The sequence below is a fragment of the Chinchilla lanigera genome, unplaced genomic scaffold, assembly GCF_000276665.1.
Source record: "Chinchilla lanigera isolate Chin_1 unplaced genomic scaffold, ChiLan1.0 scaffold00008, whole genome shotgun sequence".
NCBI lineage: Eukaryota > Metazoa > Chordata > Mammalia > Rodentia > Chinchillidae > Chinchilla > Chinchilla lanigera.
In genome coordinates this window covers 29,058,518-29,081,233 of record NW_004955409.1, presented here as the reverse complement: position 1 = coordinate 29,081,233, position 22,716 = coordinate 29,058,518, and the positions used below count along the sequence as shown (strand labels likewise).

Here is a 22,716-nt window from a genome sequence, read left to right as displayed (position 1 = left end):
GGGGACTGTTGCCAGCAGCATAAGAGGCAGACCTGGAGAAGAAGTTAGGCTGTTGGGAGCTGAGAAGACTGTTGGGAGCTGGTAGAAGCTGTAAGGAGCTGTTGGTTCTTTAGAGGAGCTTGTCATGCTGGCTTTCCTGATGAACTCGGCTGATTTCATCCTCCAAGGAGCTCAGGGTCTTCTCGGCACTGAGAATAGCTTCAGTTCACTTTGGGGGAGCTCTGGTCCTCACTCTGAACATCGTTTCCTGGCTCCAGAGGGGAAGATGGTGCACTGCTGGTTTCCTGGAGAAGCTTGCTGCATTGGCTTTCCTGATGGGAACTCGGCCATCCTGATCATCGGCGGACCTCGGGAACCTCCTTTTTCTGAGGATGGCTGTGGTACCTTTTGGGGGAGCTCTGTTTCTTACTTTGAGCATCACTTCCTGGCTCTAGCGCAGAACCCTCAGCCTGCTAGCACAGATCCTTCATCCTGCTGGGGCAGACTTTCCAGATTCCACCACTGATCTTTGGGCCTTCCCAGCACAGATCTGTGAAAGAGGCCTGCATGAGATGTTGTCGTGGGCTCTGGGCTGCCAGTTGGATTCATGGGAGTCATTGCTATGGGTTCTAGGTCCTCAGCTGGACTCATGCAGGATATTATCGTGGGATCCAGGCCCTCAGCTAGATTCCTTGGTCTGTAGTATATGGACAGATTTCCTGCGTTCCTTTGTATATGATTCTTTGGGTGACTATTATAAATAACCATATAAAATATGTGTCCTGTATTATATATTGTTCACCTTTGCAAAAACCCCAAACCAACACACACTGTTCAGTCCTTTGTTCAGTTATGAAATAAAAAAGCCTCATGTCAGACCTTGGAAATGTGATAAAGAGTGGTACTTCAGAAAAACAGAAAAAGTCACAATCTTTAAAAACATTTTATTTGAATAATGCTTTTCATCAGCAAATGCTGTTGATTTTATTTTTACTGGTCACTGAAATCATTAGAAGTTGCATTCCCAGCAGCACATTGCCAGCCTGTTTCCCCACCAAAATAGCACTGGCTAAATAAAATAGCAATTTTTGCACATGATTAGAAACTTGGAAAAGGGACTAAATATAGCATTGATGTAATAAAGTCTTTGAGTTTGATTGACCAAAATTTCATCAAGTATCTAAAAGAGCTATTTGTATTCCTAACCAGGTCAAAATACCAACTTTTAAACTACTTATGAGAATTAAGCCCCAAATGAACATTTTTTATGCAAAACCATTTTTATTTGTTTTGAAGTCTGGCAAAGACTGAAAAAAGCATGAAAGAAGAGAGTCATAGTTATGATTTCAATAACGTTTGAAATGAGTTATGGTTAGTGAATGGAATTTAATGAGATTGAGAGTAAGTTCATTAGCTTGTATCATGGGTGGTCAGGAAAATTCTATTTTAAAATGTAATTTAGTTAAGCTGCAGAAGAAAATGCTGTGGGAGATGCATGCTATCTGCCTGCAAGGGTGGTTTGGATGAATGGGAGTATTTCAAACAGCAATGGAGCTGTGTGTGAAAGGAAAAAGAAAAACTATATTTTAAAATTTTTTTGCAGTGTTAGAAATCAAACCCTGGTCTTGCACATGGTAGGCAAGTGCTCTCTCTATCACTGAGATACATACTCAGCTCTAAACATTATGCTTTAAAGATGTGCCTGGAATATCAATATTATATATTTATACATCTATAAATAAACACGTATAATGTGTAATATCTTTATGCATGCTTTGAAAATCCTATATAGGAATGGTTAATAAGTGAATCAACAAGATTTGTTACCAGGACCCCAAGCTGACTAAGACATAATCCAAGCCACATGGTTATAGAGGACATCTTCACATTTTGGCAGCAGTATAAGACAGACAAAAACTGCATTATCTTTTTCCCTGTAGAAAATAGAACTTCACATTAACTGAAGTGAAGATATGGTATCTTGATGGGGCTCTGCTTTGTCATCGTCCTTGGTATGTCCTCTAATGTACAAACAGGAAAATTGTGTTCTGAATATATCAGAAAGTAAGGTTTTTAGCAAAGTCTTAGAGAAATTTAAGTCTTCTAATCTCTAAGACAGAATTGAAGAGTGGGAAAAACTTGGCTGAGAGGATACATGTTCAGTACTGTAGCAAATGAAATAAGCAAAAGGATGGGGCTATTGAGGTCCTGTGTACTGCAAGTATTTGCCTTGGATGATAAATACTTTCAGATTCTGATTATGTGGCTTCTATTTCAGGATAAGATCTTCCTTGAAGTTTTAAACATTATCTATATATATAGCTATATCTAATCTAATCTATTCATCCATAAAGCAAACCTGTTTTGTTCAAGAATTCAATTGTCTTATAAATCATAAATTTAAATGTTAAGTCATTTATGATTTGTCAAGGTTGAATGCTGGCATTTAGAAATCTGTCCTGTCACATTCTAGAGGCAAAGCTTTAGTCATTTGAAGGCATATTCCTAGAGGTCTACCCAGTCTAATTATATATATACATTTAAAATTTTTGTTTGTAAGAATGAGGAACAACTTCTTTCTCTTCTCCCCTTGTCCTTTTCAATGCTGAATATGGAATTGAAGCTCTCACACATGTATTTTATGAATAAGCTGTACTCCTAATGCTGGAAAATTCTTTGATAAGGCCAGTTTATAGAGTTAAATTATTGGAAGTCTAGCAAAGTCTTTAACATGGGAAAACTCCACTAACTTCCTAGGCTGAAAAGCTGTTTACTTACACAGAATTATTCTATATTTTAGTATGTAGATTTGTATTAAGCATAGCAAAGAGACAGTTTCATATTTAAAGTCATGAGCAGAGAGGTTTTGAATGCAAGTATCACTGGCAGGCAAAGGAGGCTCAATTAATAGTGTCATTTAGACAAGTCTTATAGGTGGGAATAGTATAAGATTTTTTGGAGAATACCTGGACAGGATTAGAGGTTCAGTTTTTGGCACTCACTTTCAAATAAAGGAACTGGTACTAGTTTCTGAGCTTTATTCCCTGTATTTAATAGTGACTGAGATTGTTTGTGACACCCTGAATTGCACAAGGGAGTGAAGAGCATGATCTCAGTCGACACTGCGGCAGTCAGAGATGTGCAGACAGGAAATGTGGCAAGCTTCTTCCCTCATCTGCATGGGAATCAACTTTCAGTGAGTTCTTGGTCAATGAAGAAGGATCTTTTCTGCAGGGGGGTGTGCAACCTGGTAGGTACAAATATTTCCTTTCAAAAAGACCACCACAACATATTACTGTAGACATGGGATACATTCAAAAAAATCTTCTTTGCTTTGATCAGCATTTACTTATTTAAAAATTTCTGTCAAGGTGATGAGCTAAATACAGTTTCCACTGGGGCTGGAGGAAAGTTACAGGAAGCTTATGTCATATCCAGATATCATACTATGTGGCGAATTTAACCCTCAGGTCATCTATTCATACCAGTATCCATGGAGATGCCACCTGCCTAATCATGCAGATTGTTTCCAAGTGTTCTCTTGTTCCTGACTTTGAGGTCTTTTTGGGATCAGCTTTCTCTCACCATTTTTATGGCTCATTCAGATCTGTTTGCCTAAATAAAATAATCATTTGCATTTTGTGGTTCTCTGCCACTGCACCAAGCTTCACTTGGGAGTTGGAACAGCGATGTTGTTGTTCTTATATCACCCGAACAGATTTGGGATTCTGTTGTGCCCCTTTCCACTGGGGATAAATCTTGTGCTAGCAGGGGCAGAGGTAGTCATAGTACATGGGGTTTCTGCTTATGAGCTATTGTATTAACAGGTATAGATTACTTTAATTCAAGTAACAGAAATCCTTACTAACAGAGGCTTAAACAAGTAATCATCTCACACAACAAGAGGTCTAGTACAGCAGCTTAACTTTTTTACATTATTTTCTTCCAATACTTTCACTTTATCCTTAGCTATTGTTTGTCACCAATTGTGACAAACACCATTGTGTTTGTCACCAATGTGCTTTTTCACATCTGCCATATCTCCAGGTGTCACATTATGGTCAAAGTGGGATACAGGAGTAGTCCCAACCACATTCCATTCCACCAGAAAAGCACTCCCTAGCCCTGATTTCCTTATATCACATTTTCTGTAACTATGTCACACAAACTCAGAACTATGTCTAGAATTAGCATGTAATACTGACAAAATTAGTATACGGATTTCTAGCTTGTATAGTTGAAAGCGATAAAGAAATGGATTTGAAAAGCCATTCTAAATTCTCACTTTTCTTCTCACTCTTTTCATTCCCTATAGTCCCAGGAAATTTTATACAGTCTCTAGAGGACAAATATCAATTTGCTGCACTCAGTACCCATTTCTATCCACCTTCTCCATTGCTTTCTTGTAGTCTGTAGGTTAGAAACTCCTAAATGCTTGATTTCTCAGCTTCTGCAGTCAATTTTGTGTGTGTGTGTCCGTGTGTGTGTAAGTGTGGCACTGATGGTGAGGCTTCCTGTCTCAAATGAAAAAGTCAGGGAGGCTTACTTGGAAAACTCTTTACCTTCATCATTCCATTTTCTTCCTCTAAGGAACGTGGTTTTGATGCCTGCAGGTGCAGTAGTCATGAGGGACAAAAATGAAGATATAAGATGAGGGAATGGAAATAACTTGAAATATGATGGCACTGTGGACCTATTGTGTCTGATTTCTAGGGTTTATCTCTGAACTTTGGATATAAGACCAATATATCCCTGCTTGTTTAAGACAGTCGTGGAGTTTTCTGCTGTTTGCAGTTAAATGTAGTTCTATTAGGCAAAAATGAATATAGAATCACACGATTATAATCTCAGCTCTCAGGAGACTGAGGCAGGAAGATTATGAGGCCAGTCTGGGCTACACAGTGAGTTCAAGGCTGGCTTGCACTGTATAGTGAGAACAAGTCTCAAAAGAAAAGTTCAAACATCTCTCTGTGTCAGAAAATGATGCCATGTAATACAAGGAAAAAGGTCTTACTTCATTTATGATAAAACACATTTAATCATAGTTACAAGTACACAGAGACCCACCCAAATTAGGCTAGAGAAGGAAGAGTATTTACTAGATGGGTGTAAGTAAGCTCATGGACCTATTGGTAGCAAGTCCAGCTGCACTTCAAAACAGAGCACAACCAGAAACTGGAAAGTCTTGGAAGCCATTACACATATTCCTCTTTTCTGCCTGGACTTTTAGTCTTGTGTGTGTGTGTGTGTGTGTGTGTGTGTGTGTGTGTGTGTGTGTGTGCGCTAGGAATTGAACTCATGACCTAGCACTTGCCAGGCAAACACTGCGCCACTGAGCTATATCCTTGGCTCTCCTCTGTGGACACAGGATCTCTTATGATCTGCTTTCTTTTTTTATTGGCATTGGCTTTTTCTTCTTCGTGAGCAAAGCAGAAAATAAATCATTTATGTCTTATCAGGTTAAATAAAATCTCGAACTGAGTAACATTACTTTCATTTTTGAACTTCTCTGGAGAAAGAATCTGATTGGCCCAATTTTTTTTTGTTGTTGTGTGTCAATCTTTAATCAAATTAGTGGTAACGGGGGTGGGATGACTTAGGGGCTAAGGGAGAATAGCACAGAAAAGGGCACGGATATGTGTGTGGGAGGCAGTGCTGCTGTTGAAGAAACAATAGGCATCTCTATTACTCTTCTGAAATTTTAATCAGCTAAATGGTGAAGCAACTAATGACCCATTCACTCTACAGACATTAGTCTCACTTGTTCTTACTCATGTGTTCTCTCTCAGGGAATGTCAGTCGATTCAGCTAGTTGCCCTTGTCACAGACTTCTACACAACCAGTAATGATCACAACAGTTAATATTTATTGACTGTGTGCATTGTATGATAGGCATGCTACACGCATTATCTTAAATTCACCCTGAATACAACTCTACAAGTACTGTCTATTTTATTGATAAATAAAGTGAAATTTTGAGATGTTAAGTCAAGCCTTTAGTATCTCTTTTGGATTACTGAATAATTTCGGGTCTTCCTGTCTGTGATCTCGCCCCTCAGATCTCCTCTTTTATACTTGGTGGTCATGATGATGCTTCTAAAATACAAATCTAATCGTGTTACATTTCTGCTTAAAACCCTTTGTCCAAGTTCCTTAACATGATATATAAAGCCCTCCATGCTCTGGACAATCTCAATCTTTATGACTTTGGTCCAAATCTCTATCTTTAAACTGCACAGATTATTTGCAGTTTTTGTGTCTTATTTTTAATTGACATAGGTTACATATTTATGAGGTACATATTTGCAGTTCTTTTTGGGGGGGTACTGGGAATCGAACTCATGACCTCACGCTTGCCACAGCACCTCAGGTGCTGTGCCACTGAGTTATATCCCCTGACCCCAAATTTGCAGTTCTTAAGTGTCATTTCGTATCCCTGTACAACAACCTTTTAGCTATTCTCCCAGCTCACTCCCACATGTTATCTACACTCACCATTTAGTGTAGATTCTACCCCATTCAGAAACTTCTGGATTGAAGGGAATACTTTGTACTCCTGTAGCACTCAGCACTTTTCTCCTATACATATCATCAGACTGTAATTGTTTGGTAACTTATTCCTTCTTTTGCTCTGAACTGTAAATTCTTGGGAGGGATTATGTTTGTTTCAGTGGTAAATACTCTAAGACTGGTATAGTGCTTGGCATATAGTGGCTGCTTCATAAATATCTGTTAAATGAATAATCTTAAGTCTAGAAGTCCTCCCAAGCTACCTGGAGAGAAACAAATATTCAGTATTTCTTGTTTAGTGAATGGATTATCTTGTCAGTTTTACCCCTTATCAGCAAGCTTTTGTTGTACAATTTATAAAAACTGAGTGCAAAAAAATCTAAAAATAAAAGTAGTTGAGAAAACATGTCATAAAATAATATGTGATATATAGTAAGAGAAAACTATCAACTTAGTGTAAGGTAAAGAAAGCTGAATGAAACAATATGATTGTGGAATTGGGGGTGAAAAAGCAAGAATATTTTTCAGAACTTACTAAATGAAATGTACTTTGTTGGTAATAGTGCATTTAAGCCTTGCAGTAATTCTTTGATATTTTTATGCCTCAATAATGTTGAAGGATAACTAAAAGTCAGATTAGAGCAAAATAGACTGAATGATGTTGTACTTTGGATAAAACAAATGACCTACAAATAAGAAGCAAATGAAGGAAACTATAATCAACTCCAGAAAATATTATAGAGATTATTCCAGGGTAAATCCTACCACACCCCAATTATCCTCTTACTAGGTCTGGCTTTCTGGATCAGTTTTTGAGGTTCTTTTCTTAAAGTGATTTCTTTCACTCTCTCATCTGCTTTGGATATAGGAATACTTCCTTTCTTTCACCAAGATAAATTCTACTTCCTCCCTCATGCTCTGTCTCACTGTAACTCATTTCTTTGCTCCTTGGGGATAGAATCCAAGGTTTTGCACATGCTAGAAAGGGGATCCTACCACTGAGCTACACCTTCACCCTTAATTTTCTTTTGAGCAAAACTTGCTTCATGAGATTTGGTTTTTGATTTAGCTGTACTTTTTCCAATTTAGTAAAGCACCATGACCTCTTTTTTAGGGAATTGTCAGCAACACAAGCGGTGAAAAACAGGCTATTATTGTAGATCACACAGGAAAAAGAAAAAGTAAAATCCTTAACAGTGGCTGTGTTTATGTGACCATAAACAGTACTGTACACGATGGAAAAGTTCCATCATTTCCAGCTGTTAAATCAAGTATTGCTTTAAACTTTCTAAGACACATTTTATTACTAAAAAAAGTGGATACTAGTAAGTCTTCTGACTACTCTGGGACTTCTGTAAAGATAACATGAAGTGATTTATGTGAAAATGCTTTTCAAGTATTTGATAAAATGCTGCAAAAATGTTTGTACCCGGCTACATGCAAAACCAAGACAAAGTAAGTTCCTGTGCCAAAGAAACTCAAAAGAGGCAGGTCACTGGGGAGAGGAAGCGGCGCATCGCCGCATGACGTCATTCTCCCGCGCCCGCCGCTCCGGCTTCCCAGCAGGGCTCAGGGCAACCTTGCACGCCATGGGAATTTGGCAGCGTCTGTTGCTTTTTGGTGGCATGTCGCTCCCGAGAGGTGGCCGGGCCCCTTGGTCTCTTAGGGGTATCCGAGCATTGGTTTTTCGCCGCCAGGTCCGTGGTGCTGCAGAGAGAGCCCAGAGAGGGCGGGATGAGGATGCAGGTCGGGTCGGCTGCAGGTTTCCTATTGTTGCCTCTCGCGACACGGGACTCAGCTCAGACCCTCTTGGAGGAACTCCTGTCCCCCTTGGAGTCACAGTGAGGCCTTATGGACTGGCTTACGGAGTTGCCCATTTTCTGGCCGGCCCACAGTTGGTCCAGGCTGAGGTCCAGGCTGAGGTCCAGGCTGAGGTGTGGCAGGCCCTGAAAAACATGGTTAGAACATGGGTGTATGTCTTGCACATCCCATTTTGGGATTTGGGGTTACTTTGTAAACTGTTAAAGAGAAAGCAAACGTGCAGGATTTAAGAGGCAGCTTACTTATTTTCCATTTTTCAAAATCAGCGTGCCCTGGCAAATCTCAATTTATAAACATGTACCTTTACAATTATGATCAGTAGTACTGATAGTAGGTAAATAGCACTTAAAGGATGAACTAGTGGAGATGAGAATTAGGAAAGAAAGCCCTCTTAGTCACAGAGCCCGAATTGTTTTAAATTTTACAACAGAAAAACTTTCTTTCTTTTCTGAAGTTATCTGGCGCCGAGGGTGAGAACCTAAGACAAAGAAGAACACAAATCATGTCCCGAGGACTTCCAAAGCAGAAACCCATAGAAGGTGTTAAACAAGTTATAGTTGTGGCTTCTGGAAAGGGTGGAGTTGGAAAGTCTACTACAGCAGGTATTACAGGATATTCTGATACTGATTAAGAACTTATGACAAATTATTAAATTATAGATTAAAAATGTTTAGTATTTGTGAAGTTTCTAACAGCTGGTTCCTTAGTATTAGGAGTTGATAACGAATAGGGACTTAGATTATGTAGTTAGACAAAATTAAATGTAGAACCAGGTTGTCTACTCCTTAATTGGTCAAATGTCTGTCCAGCAGTTCTTTACTTACTTGAGTGTGAAACCTCTTTTATGAGATGATTATGCAAATTAAGCTAACCCCTTAGGCCTGTGTCCTCCATAGTAAGTACTCAATAACTGATTGTTGTTGGTCTTAAAACATCTAGTAACTTTAATAGTAAATTATTTCTGTTCTTTTCCAATCTTTATCAGTGGACATATAACTAGATATTTGCCATGAGATTGTTTGTTATGACTTTTTCATTTAACCATACTACAATTTTCACCATTTCTATAGTCACCATAGAACTGTTTCAAAATGCATGAGAGATTTAGTGTTTTAATTACTATATCTTTTAGTACCACATTAATGTACTATGGAGAAAGTTTTTTTGATGGCCCTTTTTATTGATTATAGATTTGTCTCTAAAATGGTACTTTCAAAACACATAGAAGTGCCATCAGAACTAGTCCAGTTATTTCCAAAGATTTCTAAAGAAACCTTTTATTTCTAGAAAAAATTATTGTTATAAATGTAAAAGGGAAACTTCTCATAGTCCTACTCAACAGCAATAAGTTGAATTATTTTTTCAGCTTTGTTGAGGTATATTGACAAATATTGTGCATATGTAAGGTGTGGGATTTGATGTTTTGATACATGTATACATTGTGGAATGATTTTCACAATTAAGCTAATTATTGTATCCATCACCTCAGGCTGAGAATTTAGCTCAGTGGTTGAGCATTTGCCTAGCATGAGGAAGGCCTTGGATTTAATCCCTAGTACTGGGAAAAACCCAGACCAAAACAAAACATCCACAACAACTTCATTTAGTTACAGTTTTGTGTGTTTGTATGATAAGACTACTTAAGATTACTGTCAGTGAATTTCAATATGTTATACATTAGGTCTGCAGAGCTTACTCATAACTGCAAGTTTGTTATTAGACTTGTATTCTTATAAAGCACTCATATCTTTCACTTATTGGATTTTCAGTCATTTCAATAGCATGACCAAATAATCTTTTTTTGCAGTTGTTTAAAAAATGATTATCTTTAATATATTTTATTTTCTTAATTTTTGTCTAGTTCTAGACTGACAAGATTTTTAAAATTTTGAGCTTTTTTTTCAGACTTGTATCCTCAAGTCATAAAGCATATTTACAGTAAAATTCTTTAGTTCCATTGAGGTCAACAATTTGAAATAAGAAAGACCAGGTAAAGGATTCTGTGAATCTCATTGGAGATCTTTTGTGTTGACTTGAAGCCATATTCTGTCCTTAGGTATAACAATCAGTACAGCTGGCTGTAAATCTAAATAAAGACTGTTAGTAGGTGCCCCCCATTTTAAGTTGAAGGGAATTGTGGAAGAGTTTCTTAGATGTTTTGAAGAAGTTAAGATTTATCAAATATTGTATTTGCAATATACTCCTTACCTATTAGTGTTTGATAGATACTCTGTTATTATTAAAAATGGTGATTTGTTCTTAATGAATTCTTGCCATGTCCTACACATTTTTGCTTCCTTTTCTGAGGGTCTACCATCTATTTGATGTTTTGTTTTTAAAGTTAGGAACTCCTAGTCTTTGGTTCTAGAATCTACTTCTTCCTGTTTTTGAAAAATTGAAGTACATTTACTTAATTCAGTGATGTGAGTCTTTTTACATGCTCTTTGATTAGTAGGACTGTATAAAAATAGGAAGTGTTTTCATGATCATAGGTAGAAATTTTTTGGATTCTGTGTAGTGTTGTTGGGTCTGTAGGTTAGCCAGTTTTAAAAAACAGATTGCTTATTGTTTTAGCTGGAAGATGATCTGTTTTTGTGGAATGTTAAAGCATTTAAATAGGAGAATATATGACAGGATACAGTGTATAACACATAGTAGGTGCTTAAGTAAATATCTTTCCTCATTTTTTTAAGTAAATATCTTATCCTCATTATACTGTGTGTTCCACGTAGCTGAGTCCATACTTTTTCTTAATAACTGTTACTATACCTAAGCCTTAGAAATAGATAATGTGCCTCTGTTGGTATTGTATTTCTTTCCCTTGTATGTATTTATTATTGTCCCCAACTATTTCAAAATACTTACTATTTGAATATGTGTGCCAGAGTTATTTTGGGTTAGAATGATGACATTTGACTAGTACAAACATGCTTTGTGGTTTTTTTTTATATATATACAGAAAGAACCTAACTTTAAGATCAATTACTCTCTAAGATTTCTATTTAAAAGTTGGATTATGATTATATGTACCTGAAATTTAGAATTATCTTATAGTTTATAAGAATGAATTTATCAAGTCCATTTTCTAGGCCAGTGGTGGTGAACTGTGGCACGCTTATAGCAGTGGGCTGTCTGTATCGTTGAGAGCTCTAAAGGGTTTGCCATCACTTCTCTAGGCTCAGTATTTTACACACAGTATTTCATTTAACCCTCAATAGTTGTGAAGTAGGAACTCTGTTTTATAGAGGAGGAAACAGATTTACAGGTAAAATAACCTAATCAGATTTATATAGTAGGTGGCGATGGAGTTGGGATTTGAATGAGGTCTGCATTAAACTTTATGCTCTTAACTACTTTTTTTTTGTTTTTTTTTTTTTCTGGTATCAGGAATCGAACTCACAACCTTGCGCTTGCCAGGCAGGCACTGTGCCGCTGAGCTAAATCCCCAGCCCCACTCTTAACTACTTTAAAGAAAACATTTACTTCATTGTTCTATAAGAAAGTATGAGGATCTATTTATCAAGTGTGGAAATATATTGCTTTAGGACCACTCTTCTCAGATGTCATATATCTTTACTGCAGGGCTAAAGATGGTGTTAGGATTACTGCTTTGCTACTTTATGTCTCTGGGATTCCCTGGCATAGGAACTTTGGGAAACACATTTTATCCCCTTACCTCTGTGCACAGCGGCCCAGTCTTTTGTATACAGGTATATTTATGTGTTAGATACTTGGAACTCCTACCATACCAGCATTTTAACAAGACAATAAGATTAAATTTAATTTTATTTATTAATTGGCATATGATTTTTCTATAAAATGTGCTTTTGGCAATAATTGAACTATATATTTCATTAACCTTAAAGAATAAAATGGATTATTTGAACAAAATTGTAACATTATAAATGGACTATTTAAAATCTTGATTTTTGGGCAAGTGTGTATCAGTTATATTGCAAAATTAGGTTTTCTTTTGTCTTTTTATTTTTCTGCATTCTCTCCATATTCTTGTTCTTTACAAGTAAGGTAGATGCATGAAAAATTTCTGTGCTTTGGTTATTACACTAAAAGTATTAAAAGGCACAATAACTTTAACTGCAAGAAAGCTACTAAATTTAATTTTTTTTTTTTTTCCAGTAAACCTTGCACTTGCACTGGCAGCGAATGATTCGGTAGGTGTTAATAGGAATATTAATACATTAAAATATTTTTAAGGCAATGATAAAGAGCATATTACTTTTCATTTACTCATAAGCTAAATGGTATAATTTCACTCAGTTGCATGTTTGTAAGGACTAAAAGTGCTGCTATTAGTACTTGTTTCACTTAATAATGATGCATTTAAATGTTGACTGTATATTATTTGCTTTATTATCCCATGGAAATCTTTCATGTTCTTGCATGGATGTCACATCTTAAATTAATTTTTACCATTTACTGTATTCAGAAGATTATTCTGGTTCAATTTTTAAATGTTAGTATTAATTGTTTTTAAAGAAAAAGATACTCTAAAAGTAGTATATGCCCACTGAAACAAAATTCAAATAGAAGCCGGTGTGGTGGTACATGACTGTAATCCCAGTACTTGGGAAGCTGAACCAGGAGGATCACTGTGAGTTTGAGGCCAATCTGACCTACATAGAGAGACCTTGTCTCCAAAAAAAAAAAAAAAGTTCAAATACAATATGTGTGCAACATAAAACTGAAGGTTCATTGACTGCCCCTTTAATACTAAAAGATTCACTTGAGGCAGTAGTTTTATATATATCCATTTAATTTTTATTCTCCATATAAAAAATTAAAAAAAATTGCATGCATATGTATATGCACATACACATCTTTCTGTGCTATGCCTCATTCTTTTTTTTTGTCATTTGTTTATATATATGCCTTATTCTTGATGGCTACTGCATAATGACTGACTATAATATATCTAACCAATTCCTTTTTTTGTTGTGTTTTGTTTTTGTTTTTTGACATAGGGTCTCACTGTAGTTCTTGGGCTCACTATGTAGCCTAGGCTGGCCTTGACCTCTCAGTGATCCTCATGCCTCAGCTTGCCTGAGTGCTGGGATTATAGATGTGCACCACCATGCTTGGCTCAAAACCAATTCCCTTTTCATGAAATATTTAGGTTGGTTCTCTATTTTTCCTTCTTATTGTAATAATACTACAGTGGAATTGTTATGTAGTAATGACATGCTAATTAATAATATTTGTAGGATAGATTCCTGGAAATAAAACTACTAAATCAAAAGGTATGCACAGTTCACACTGTATGTATGTACTTAAAAGATTTCTTTGCTTTGTTTTTTATTTTAGCTATAGTCTATGGGAGTATCCATTTTTCATACTTACAGTCATTTAGGTATTATCTATATTTCTAAATTATTAAAATAAAATAAAATTGAATATTGAATATACTATGGATCTCCATAAATTATCAGTTAATAAAAACACACATTTTTCAGAATTGCTTTTAATTTTTCCTTTATTCCTATTTTATAAGGTATAGGCAAAACTCATTTAATACGTTTAGCTGTGACTGTGCTTCTAGCTTATTTCCTACCATTACTATGCAATTTCAGTTCCCAGTGCATAGCACATTTGGTTAAAATAGTGTGTGTTATCTGTACAGATTTGGCATTGGTGTAGGGAGTCCAGAATCTACCAGAACCCAGAACTAGTCATGTAGATACTCATGTCTTCTGTTATTTGATTCTGTTATTTCTGAAAATTGGGAAATAATAAAAAATAATAACAAATACTACTTGATGTAATGTGAAGCATTTTATTGCAGTAATAATAAAATAATATTTTAGGTAGCTAAACTTTATTCACAGCAGCATCAGTACTGTAATTGGATGTTCAGAGAAGAAAATATAATCATGTTTCTGCTTAAGTTGTGCTCCTAGAATGAAAAAATTCTGCCACTAAGGTCAAATTTTTTTCTTTTTAAATTTCCTTACAACTCTTTTCCTTTTATGAGGGATCTATGTTGTTGTATCCCATCTTGTCTTCTTAAACTTTTTGTTTTCCTGGAGGACATTCTTAAATCCTTCTGTTGTTTGGTGGGACAGAATAATGATCAGCCAAAGATGTCTACATCCTAATTCCTAGAGTCTGTGCACATATTTTCTTTCATGCCAAAAGACTTGCTGGTATGATTAAGTTAAAGATCTTGAGATGGTAAGATAATCCTACATTGTCTGGGTAGGTTCGGTGTAATCAGAGGGATCCTCATAAGTGAAAGAGGGGAGCAAGAGGGTCAAAGACAGAGAGATTTCATATAAGACGAATTCAGTCCACCATTGCTGGCCTTGAAGCTGGAAGGGGGACCACTAGTCAAGGAATGTGGGAACTAGGGAAGACAAGGAAATGTATTCTGCTAGCCCCCAAAAGGCGTAAAATTCTGCCAGAACCTTAATTTCAGCTCACTGACACCCATTTGAACTTTGATAATTTCTAATAAAAGAAGTAGAAAACTAATATGTACAGGAAATAACATTTCTTAGTTCTTTTTTTGTTAAATTGTTTTGTTCTTTAATTCCTATGATGTTCATAGTTAATAGTTTTACCAGAGATGTAATTTCAGATTCAAAATAATTTTCTCTGTGAATTTTGAAAATAATATACCACTTCCTTCTAGCATGCTAATAATATTTAATGTTAGTCTGCAGATTCCTTTGTAATATCATGTATTTTGTTTTCTCAAAACTTGTAAGGTTTTCTTTATGACTTTCAAGTTTTTTTTTTTTTTTTTAATGATGTAGGGTTTTATTATGTTGCCTAGGTTGGCCTCAAACTTACAGTTCTGCCACAGCCTCTGAATTAGGCAGGATTACAGGCAAGTGTCACCATGCCTGACTGGCTTTTAAGTTTAAAATTGTCACAAATATGTGTACAGTTGTTAGCTTTAAAATTTTTAATCTACTTGCAAATGGCTCCTGCAATATCAAGGCTAAATCTTTTTCAGTTGAGGGAAAACTTCTATTCACTGATTATTTTTGGTGATGTGTTTGTTCTTTCTTCAGAAACCTATAATGTAGATATTGACCTCTTATACTTGTAAGGTTTTCTTTATGACTTTCAAGTTTTTGTTTGAAAAAAAAAAAACAACTCCCATACTCTGTCGGTCTTTATTGTGATTTGCAAGGTGTCTTAGACTTTTTCACATTGTTATTTTGGATTTTAGTTGTGTAGTCCTTCTGAAAAATTAATTTTTAATTGGGAAACTATTTTTTTCTAGTTTTTCAGGACTGTTTAATATCTTCTACTTGTTTCTACAAAGAATGGTTGTTCTATCTTTTTGAATCTCTCTAAGAATGCTAAGTAGAATTAATAAAAACTGTTTTGATGATCTTTGTTTATTTAATATGGTTCTTGTAATGTGGCGCTCTGACTGGCAGAATCAGCAGCACCTGGGAACTTGTGAGACATACTTGGAACTATACCCCGGACCTGCAGATCAGAAACTTTGGGGGTGCAGCTCTGTAATTTATACTTTAACCAGCTTTGTAGGTGGTTTGATGCTAAAGATTGAGACTATGGGTCTAGAATTTCTTTTGTAGTGCTGAGGGTGGAGCCTCAGACCTAGTGCATGCTGGACAGTGCTCTACCACTGAGCTACATCCACAGCCTTAGAGTTCTTTTAAACTTCTAACCTGCTCATAGCACACTTTTTTGTTTTCTAGGGCAATTATAGTTTTAAATTACTTTTTTTTCCTTGTCATTTCAGTGGAATTTGGAAAAAAAGAGAAGTACATGTATAGTTAGGCAACCTTATTGAGATAAGAGTCAGTGATATGTTAAGAGCCAATGATTTTTTAAAAATTAGGACACTTAGTTAGTTTGGGGAAAGGTCCCCTTCTTCCTTAAGGAAGGAGGGGAAATGGAAAATTCAGTAGGTGGGAAGGTAGATAAGTTTTCGGGTGAGCGTTTCCCTTAATTTCATTATCTTTTTAGCTTAAAGCAATGGTTGTTATAGACAATGAGAGGTAAGTATTTGCTAAGGAATCAAAAGATGAAAAGAATAGTTAAAATAGGAATTGATTCCTTTATGTTAAATGTTGCTAGTTTTGATGAGAAGTTACCTTGTAAAATTTATTTTTCTGTTTCTTTCAGGCAGCAGGGATGAGAATAGCATGATATTTAATGCTTGTGTATATGACAGGAAAATTGACAACAAAAACATTGACACTATCCGTCACTACTTCTCAGAAAGTGTTTAGTCTCTTTAAAGTGTTTTTAAACAAGTTTGTTAAATCTCCTTTAAGGTCTTTAGTGTTTTATGATCATGAAGAAGGAATTGTTTTATTTTCATTTTTTGACATTTTGTGGCAGAGTTAGTGTAGAAATTATGAAGAAAGCCAAGAAATGTGAGCAGCATATTTTGATAATTCCAAGATAATATTATATAGTACTTTATGCTTGGTGACTGTCATGTCCTCTGTGATAAATTTATATATATATATTTAAGAAAGAAATTTGATATAGCTTATATACTTGATTAATAGTGTTTTTGATTAGGCAGCAGCATGTTTGGCTTACGTAAGATTTTTGAAATATGATCTGCCACAAGACTGCCTGCATATAGAAAAGAAGAGCTGTATCTGTTCTACCTGATTTATATCAATCTGGCAGAGTCCTTTGCTCTGTTTCCCAACTTGAGATTTTATTATTACCCTTCTTAGAAGACATATTTTGTGTTTGGAGGAAGCTCATGGTTCCTAGCCATCTGTTTGCTGAGTGGCTGGTGTCTTTGGAGCTTCTCTAGTCGTTCATTACTGTGGAGTCTTAGTTCTTCATTCATTTCCTATGTAAGATGGTCTACTGACTTGCTACCTCTTAGGTCGGCTTTGCTGAAGACCTTGCAAACTCTTCTCTCCTACCTTTTTAGTGGGTTGCTGCCTGTTTTTCAGCACTAGAATAGGAAAATCTAGTAAGATAAAGTTGTAGGTCTAGGGCAGTGTAGCGAACCTATAGCATGTGTGCTACAGTGAGCTGTTTGTGTCATTGAAAGTTCTAAAAGATTTGCCATCACTGGTCTAGGGCAAATAGGTCCAGCAAGGTATTCATTACATTTTTACTTTTATTATTGTTTTTGTGTGTGATGATGCTTTGGATCAAGACCTTGCACATGGTAGCTCATTTTATTTTTAATATTGGCTTTAGTAATCTTTAAAGTAGATTGTGTAAACCCCAGAAGGGTATGTAAGACAGTCCACTGAAGTATGGGAGGAAAATTTTCTTTTCCATTTGTATTATTTTCTCATTATGTTTTTTGTGTATGCTCTGTAGTTTATATATTATTATTATTATGCTAATGCTAATGTAATGTATAAATAAATATATAAACATATTGAGGCTTTTTTGGGTGGACTCTCTGTATAGTACATGTTTATTTATATAAGTATCTATATATGCTATTTTGTGTTGAAGCTATATTTTTGGGTGGTGTTATGGTTTGTGTCTGGGTGTCCCCCAAAGCATCATGCGGTCATGGGGCAGGCTTTTAGAGTTTGACTGATTATGGGTGTGAGAGCTACACCTGCCTTGGGGTGGACAGTTTACATATGTAAGGGAGAGAAAGAGGCTGCTTGGGGCCATTCCTCCCTTTTAGTGCTTGTTGCTTTTGCTGTGTTCTGCCGCCATGAGCTGTAGCCCTCTGCCATGTGCCACTCGGCCTTGTAACCTGCCAAGTATGGACTGAAACCTCCATAAACTGTAAGCGAAATAAACTTTTCCTTCCTTAATTTTGGGCACCAGGTATTTTGTCCCAGCAATGAGAGAAAAGTAACCAAGACAGGTGGTATGTAGCTGAAATAGTTTTCATGATAGTTTCTTCTGTGAATGAGAAAGTGTTAATTAAAACATTTAATAAGGTTTTATTGAACTTCATAACAGAGTAGACATATTGTGTATCCTTAAAGTTTTATAGACCAGCAATGATAAAAGGAAAACAAGTATCTTAAGATGATGAGGTAATTCAGGGTCAAATATAGTAGTAAATATGCCCAAGATGAGTGGTTTTTATTCCAGAGTAAAGCAGTCTTTTTTTTTTTTTTCATGAGAGTAATAATATTTGATTCTGACAGAAACATGTAGACTATATAGTATTTGTCAGTTTTACAGCCTTTATTGATTCAACCCTATCCTTACCACATTTTATCAGCCAACAAATATCCTTGTCTCTGTGCCTACAACATTTTCCCACTTTGTAGGTTTCTACTGTTCCCACTTTAATTAAGGCTCATATCACTTCACTTTGGCAATCCATTCATCTTTAGACAATTATTGCGTGCGTACTCTGTCCCAAGCAGTGTGTTAGTTTGGAGAATACAAAAATGAACACACAATTCTTGCCTTTGAGGAACTCATAGATTAGTACACCACTGCAGTGACCCCTTACCTGCCTGTGGTCAAATCCTTCCAGTCCATAGTGCCATGATACTCTTAACTGTATTGGAATCACCTAAGTCCCTTGCTCAGAGTCACAGTGGAAAGCCTTTACCAGTACTCAAGATCCTCTGTCTTCCTGGGTTTATCTTTAACTATTCTTCTCAGTGGTTCCTGTGCACTAGCTGGTATGGGTTACTTCCTGAAGCCAGTCTGGGCTGGATATGCTCTGTTCTTGAGAGTTTACAGTCTTTTTTCTGCGTTTCTTTCTTTTTTTTTTTTTTTAAATTAAGTCTATTGGTACATTTTAGGAATATATAGTGATCACATTCCACCATAGGGAGTTTGTACCTGTACATAATACATCTTGTTTCTTTTTTCCCCGTTCGCCTACCCTCCCTTTACCCTCTCTTCCCCTCCTTATTTACAAAAGCTTTGTTTCCATTTTTTCATTATTTTCTCACCTTTTCCCTTCCTTCCTTTCCCTCTCTCTGCTTCCTAGTTCCCCATCACATTTGAACATTTTATTCCTATTTCACAATATCTATTCCATGTTTAGGTCCTTATTATTCTTTCAGTTTCTAACACCAGAGAAACAATGTGGTATTTACACGTGTGTCCAATTTATTTTACTTAAGAGTGTAGTCTTCAGGTACATCCATTTGCATAAGAATGAGTCAAGTTTATCCTTCTTTATGGCCGAGTAGTACTCCATTATATAAGACAAACTCCACATCTTCTTTATCTGTTCATCAGTTGATTGGCATTTGGGCTGTTTCCAAGATTTAGCTATTATAAACTATGCTGCTATAAATATGTCCATATATCATTGTGGTAAAATGCATATATCATTGTGGTAAAATGCTTTAAATTCTTTTAAGAAGATACCAAGAAGGAGAACAGCTGAGTTGAGATGGAACTTCTAGTTTTAGTTTTTTGAGAACTTTCCACAGTGATTTCTGCAGTGGTTGCACAACTCTACTCCCACTATCAGTAGAGGAGGGTTCCTTTTTCCCCACAGCCCAGCATTTGTTATTGGTTGATTTCTTGATAATAGACATTCCTTCTGGGGTGAGATGGAACCTCAGCTTTGTTTTAATTTGCATTTCATGAATGACCAATGATGTTGAACATGTTTTTCTTCTGTTTATTTGTTGTTTGTATTTCTTCATTTGAGAAGTGTCCATTGATTTCAGAAGCCCATTTTTGGATTGGGTCTTTCAATTTGGAAAGTCTGATTATTTTGAGTTCTTTATGTACTTTAGATAGTAATCCTTTGTCTGAGGAACAGCTGGTAAAATTTTTTCCTTATGTTGTGTGTTGTCAGTGGTTTCTTTTGCTATGCAAAAGCTTTTTAATAAGGTGAGATCCTAGTTGTTGATTCTTTGTGATAGTTCCTGTATGACTGGGGTTTTGTTCATAAAGTCTTTGCCTATAGCAATGTCTTCAAGAGTCTGCTTATTCTATCTTCCAGCAGATTTAATGTTTTTGTTTTAATATTTAGCTCTTTGAAAATGACTAAAAACTAAAGCCTTTCATTAGTAAGAACAAGACAAGGATGTCCATCATCACCACTTTTATTCAGTGTAGTTCTAAAAAAACTAGCCAGAGCAATTAGATAAGGGAAAGAAAGAAAAGGAATAATGATAGGAAAGGAAGAGGTTAAACTATCATTATTTGTGGATGACATGATACTCTAAATAGAAGACCACAAATCTCTACCAAAAGACTTCTAGATTTAATAACCAAATTCAGTACTGTATCTGGATACAGTCAAAACTCAAAAATCAATAGCCTTCCTGTACACAATGACAAACTCACAGAGAGAGAAATTAGGGAAACTATATCTTTCACAATAGCATCCAAAAAAAAAAAAGAAAGAAAAACCTAGAAATCAGTAAAAGACCTCTATATTTCAAAACTACAGTACTCTGAAAAAGATTGAAGAGGATATCAGAAAATGGCAAGATATACCTTGCTCTTGGGTAGGAAGAACCAATATAGTGAAAAAGGCCATACTTCCAAAATTGTTATACAGATTTAATGCAATCCTGATCAAAATTCCAATAGCATATCTCACAGAATTAGAGAAAATAGTCCTAAAATTCTTTTGGAACCAGAAGAATAGCAAAGGCAAATCTGGGCAACAAAAGCAAGATAGGGGGCATCACAATCCCTGACTTGAAACTATATTACAAAGCTAGTGTGATAAAAACTGCATGATATTGGCAAAGAAACAGGCTTAAGGATCAGTGGAACAGATTTGAAGATGTAAAAACAATTCCAGACATACTCAGCCACCTTGTCTTTGATAAAAGAAGGAAACACCTTTCCTGGAAGAAAAATAGCCTCTTTAACAAATGGTGCTGGAAAAACTGGCTTTCTACCTGCTGAAGAATAAAACTAGACCCATATCTTTCACCATGCACTAAGCTACGTTTCTAATGGAATGTTCTCTGTTGCCGTTATGTGCCAATTCTAATCATTTTTGTAATAATGATAATATAACATTTATTGCGTATTTATTGTGTTAAGCACTGTGAATAAGTGCTTCACATGAAATAATTTAATTTTCATGATGCAGTTCTTAGCTTACCTCTTCTTCATAGTAACCAGATGGGAATACATAATATTATCATCCCTATTATAAATGAGGAATGGAAACACAGAAGTTAAGTACTTTGGACAAGGTCACCCAGAAAGAAAACGGCAGAGTTAAGATTTGAATGACAACCTAGGTTCTGTGTTCTTTGCTCCTGTTTGATCTAAATTCTTATGATTAAGAACTGGGTTGTGTCTTAGGAAACATAGCTGGACTGTATCTCAAAACAAAGTATTCTGGGCATGTGATGGGGCATGTCTGTAGTCCCAGCAACTTGGAAGGCTGAGGCAGCAGGATTGCTTAATCCCAAGGATTTGAGGCCAACTTGGGCAACTTACTGATATCTTATCTCAGAAACAGCAACAATAAAACCTTGGTTGTTGTCATCCTTGGCTACCCTCAGCAGTTAGCATAATACTTATGATTTAGAAAATATAAAATAAATGTTTACTAGATAGATGACTCAAGTGCATAGATGGATTTCATAGTATGCAAATATGAAGTTTTATTTTACTTAGCTTTCTGAGGAGTGGTGTGGGATGAGAGCATTTGTGATGACTTAGTGGCCTTAGTGGCCTTTTTTTGTGGCCTGCTTCTTAAAAGGTGGTTTTCTCTGTGATTGTACTTAGCTCTCTTCACTTTGTACTCTGCCCAATAATATCTTTCCTCATAGCCCCTGTTACTACTATGTACCTTTACTTCGAATACATCAACCACCTTGGGTAGCTCTGCTGGGCAACAGTCATGTTGGTGTAGCTCTCTACTATAAGTGACCATTTCAATATTCTATAAGCATTTTAAGAGATCTTTCCTTTTGTGACTTTTTTTGTACCGGGAATCGAACTCAAGACTTTGTACTTGCCAGGCAGGTACTTGTGCCACTGAGCTATATCCCTGGCCCCTCTATAAACACTTTAAGTTCAGCTTGTGTAATACCAAACTCTGCTTCCTAATGACTCTTGTTTGTCCTATGAGAGTGATGTAGTTCCTTCCCATCCTTGGGTAAATTAAGGGTTTGTTTACTTATCTCCTCTGCTCATCTGTGAACTTTTTAGGGACAGGGGTGTTAGTTTTGTTCCATGTTTTTTTCTCCGTGCCTAGTTCAGTGATGACACATAGTAGGTTCTTGATAAATATTGGTGATGACTGTGGAACAATTAAGTAGAGAGTGTGTGCACATATGCATGTATGCACACATGAAATATACATGACAACTTCCAAGTATTGGATAAGTTGTCCACAGAGTGTTCAATGTAAATTATGCTTTTTTTTCCTCCTGGGCCAATGAAATAGTTAAAATTTAAATGGGATAATATATGTGAAGTACTCAGCACAATGGCTTACCTGTAGTAAGTCATAAATAAATTTTTAATGTCAATAGCTAGATAAAAGCTTTTTTTGTGAGT

The 22,716-nt window shown here is 36.0% G+C and overlaps 1 protein-coding gene across 4 annotated transcripts in view; it reads left to right on the top strand.

Moving 5' to 3' along the window:
* Positions 1-8,037: 8,037 nt before the first annotated feature.
* Positions 8,038-22,716, top strand: part of Nubpl (nucleotide binding protein-like) — a 199,588-nt gene continuing 184,909 nt past the window's right edge. For 2 of the 4 annotated variants that reach the window (XM_013510457.1, XM_005376951.2), the window contains exons 1-3: positions 8,038-8,186; positions 8,765-8,912; positions 12,448-12,482. In XM_013510457.1, coding sequence (XP_013365911.1) covers positions 8,079-8,186; positions 8,765-8,912; positions 12,448-12,482 — 291 coding nt within the window. In that variant the 5' untranslated portion in view covers positions 8,038-8,078. Of the gene's footprint in view, positions 8,187-8,233; positions 8,448-8,764; positions 8,913-12,447; positions 12,483-22,716 lie in introns of those variants that run through there. The other 2 variants (XM_005376953.2, XM_005376952.2) reach the window with 2 other exon arrangements.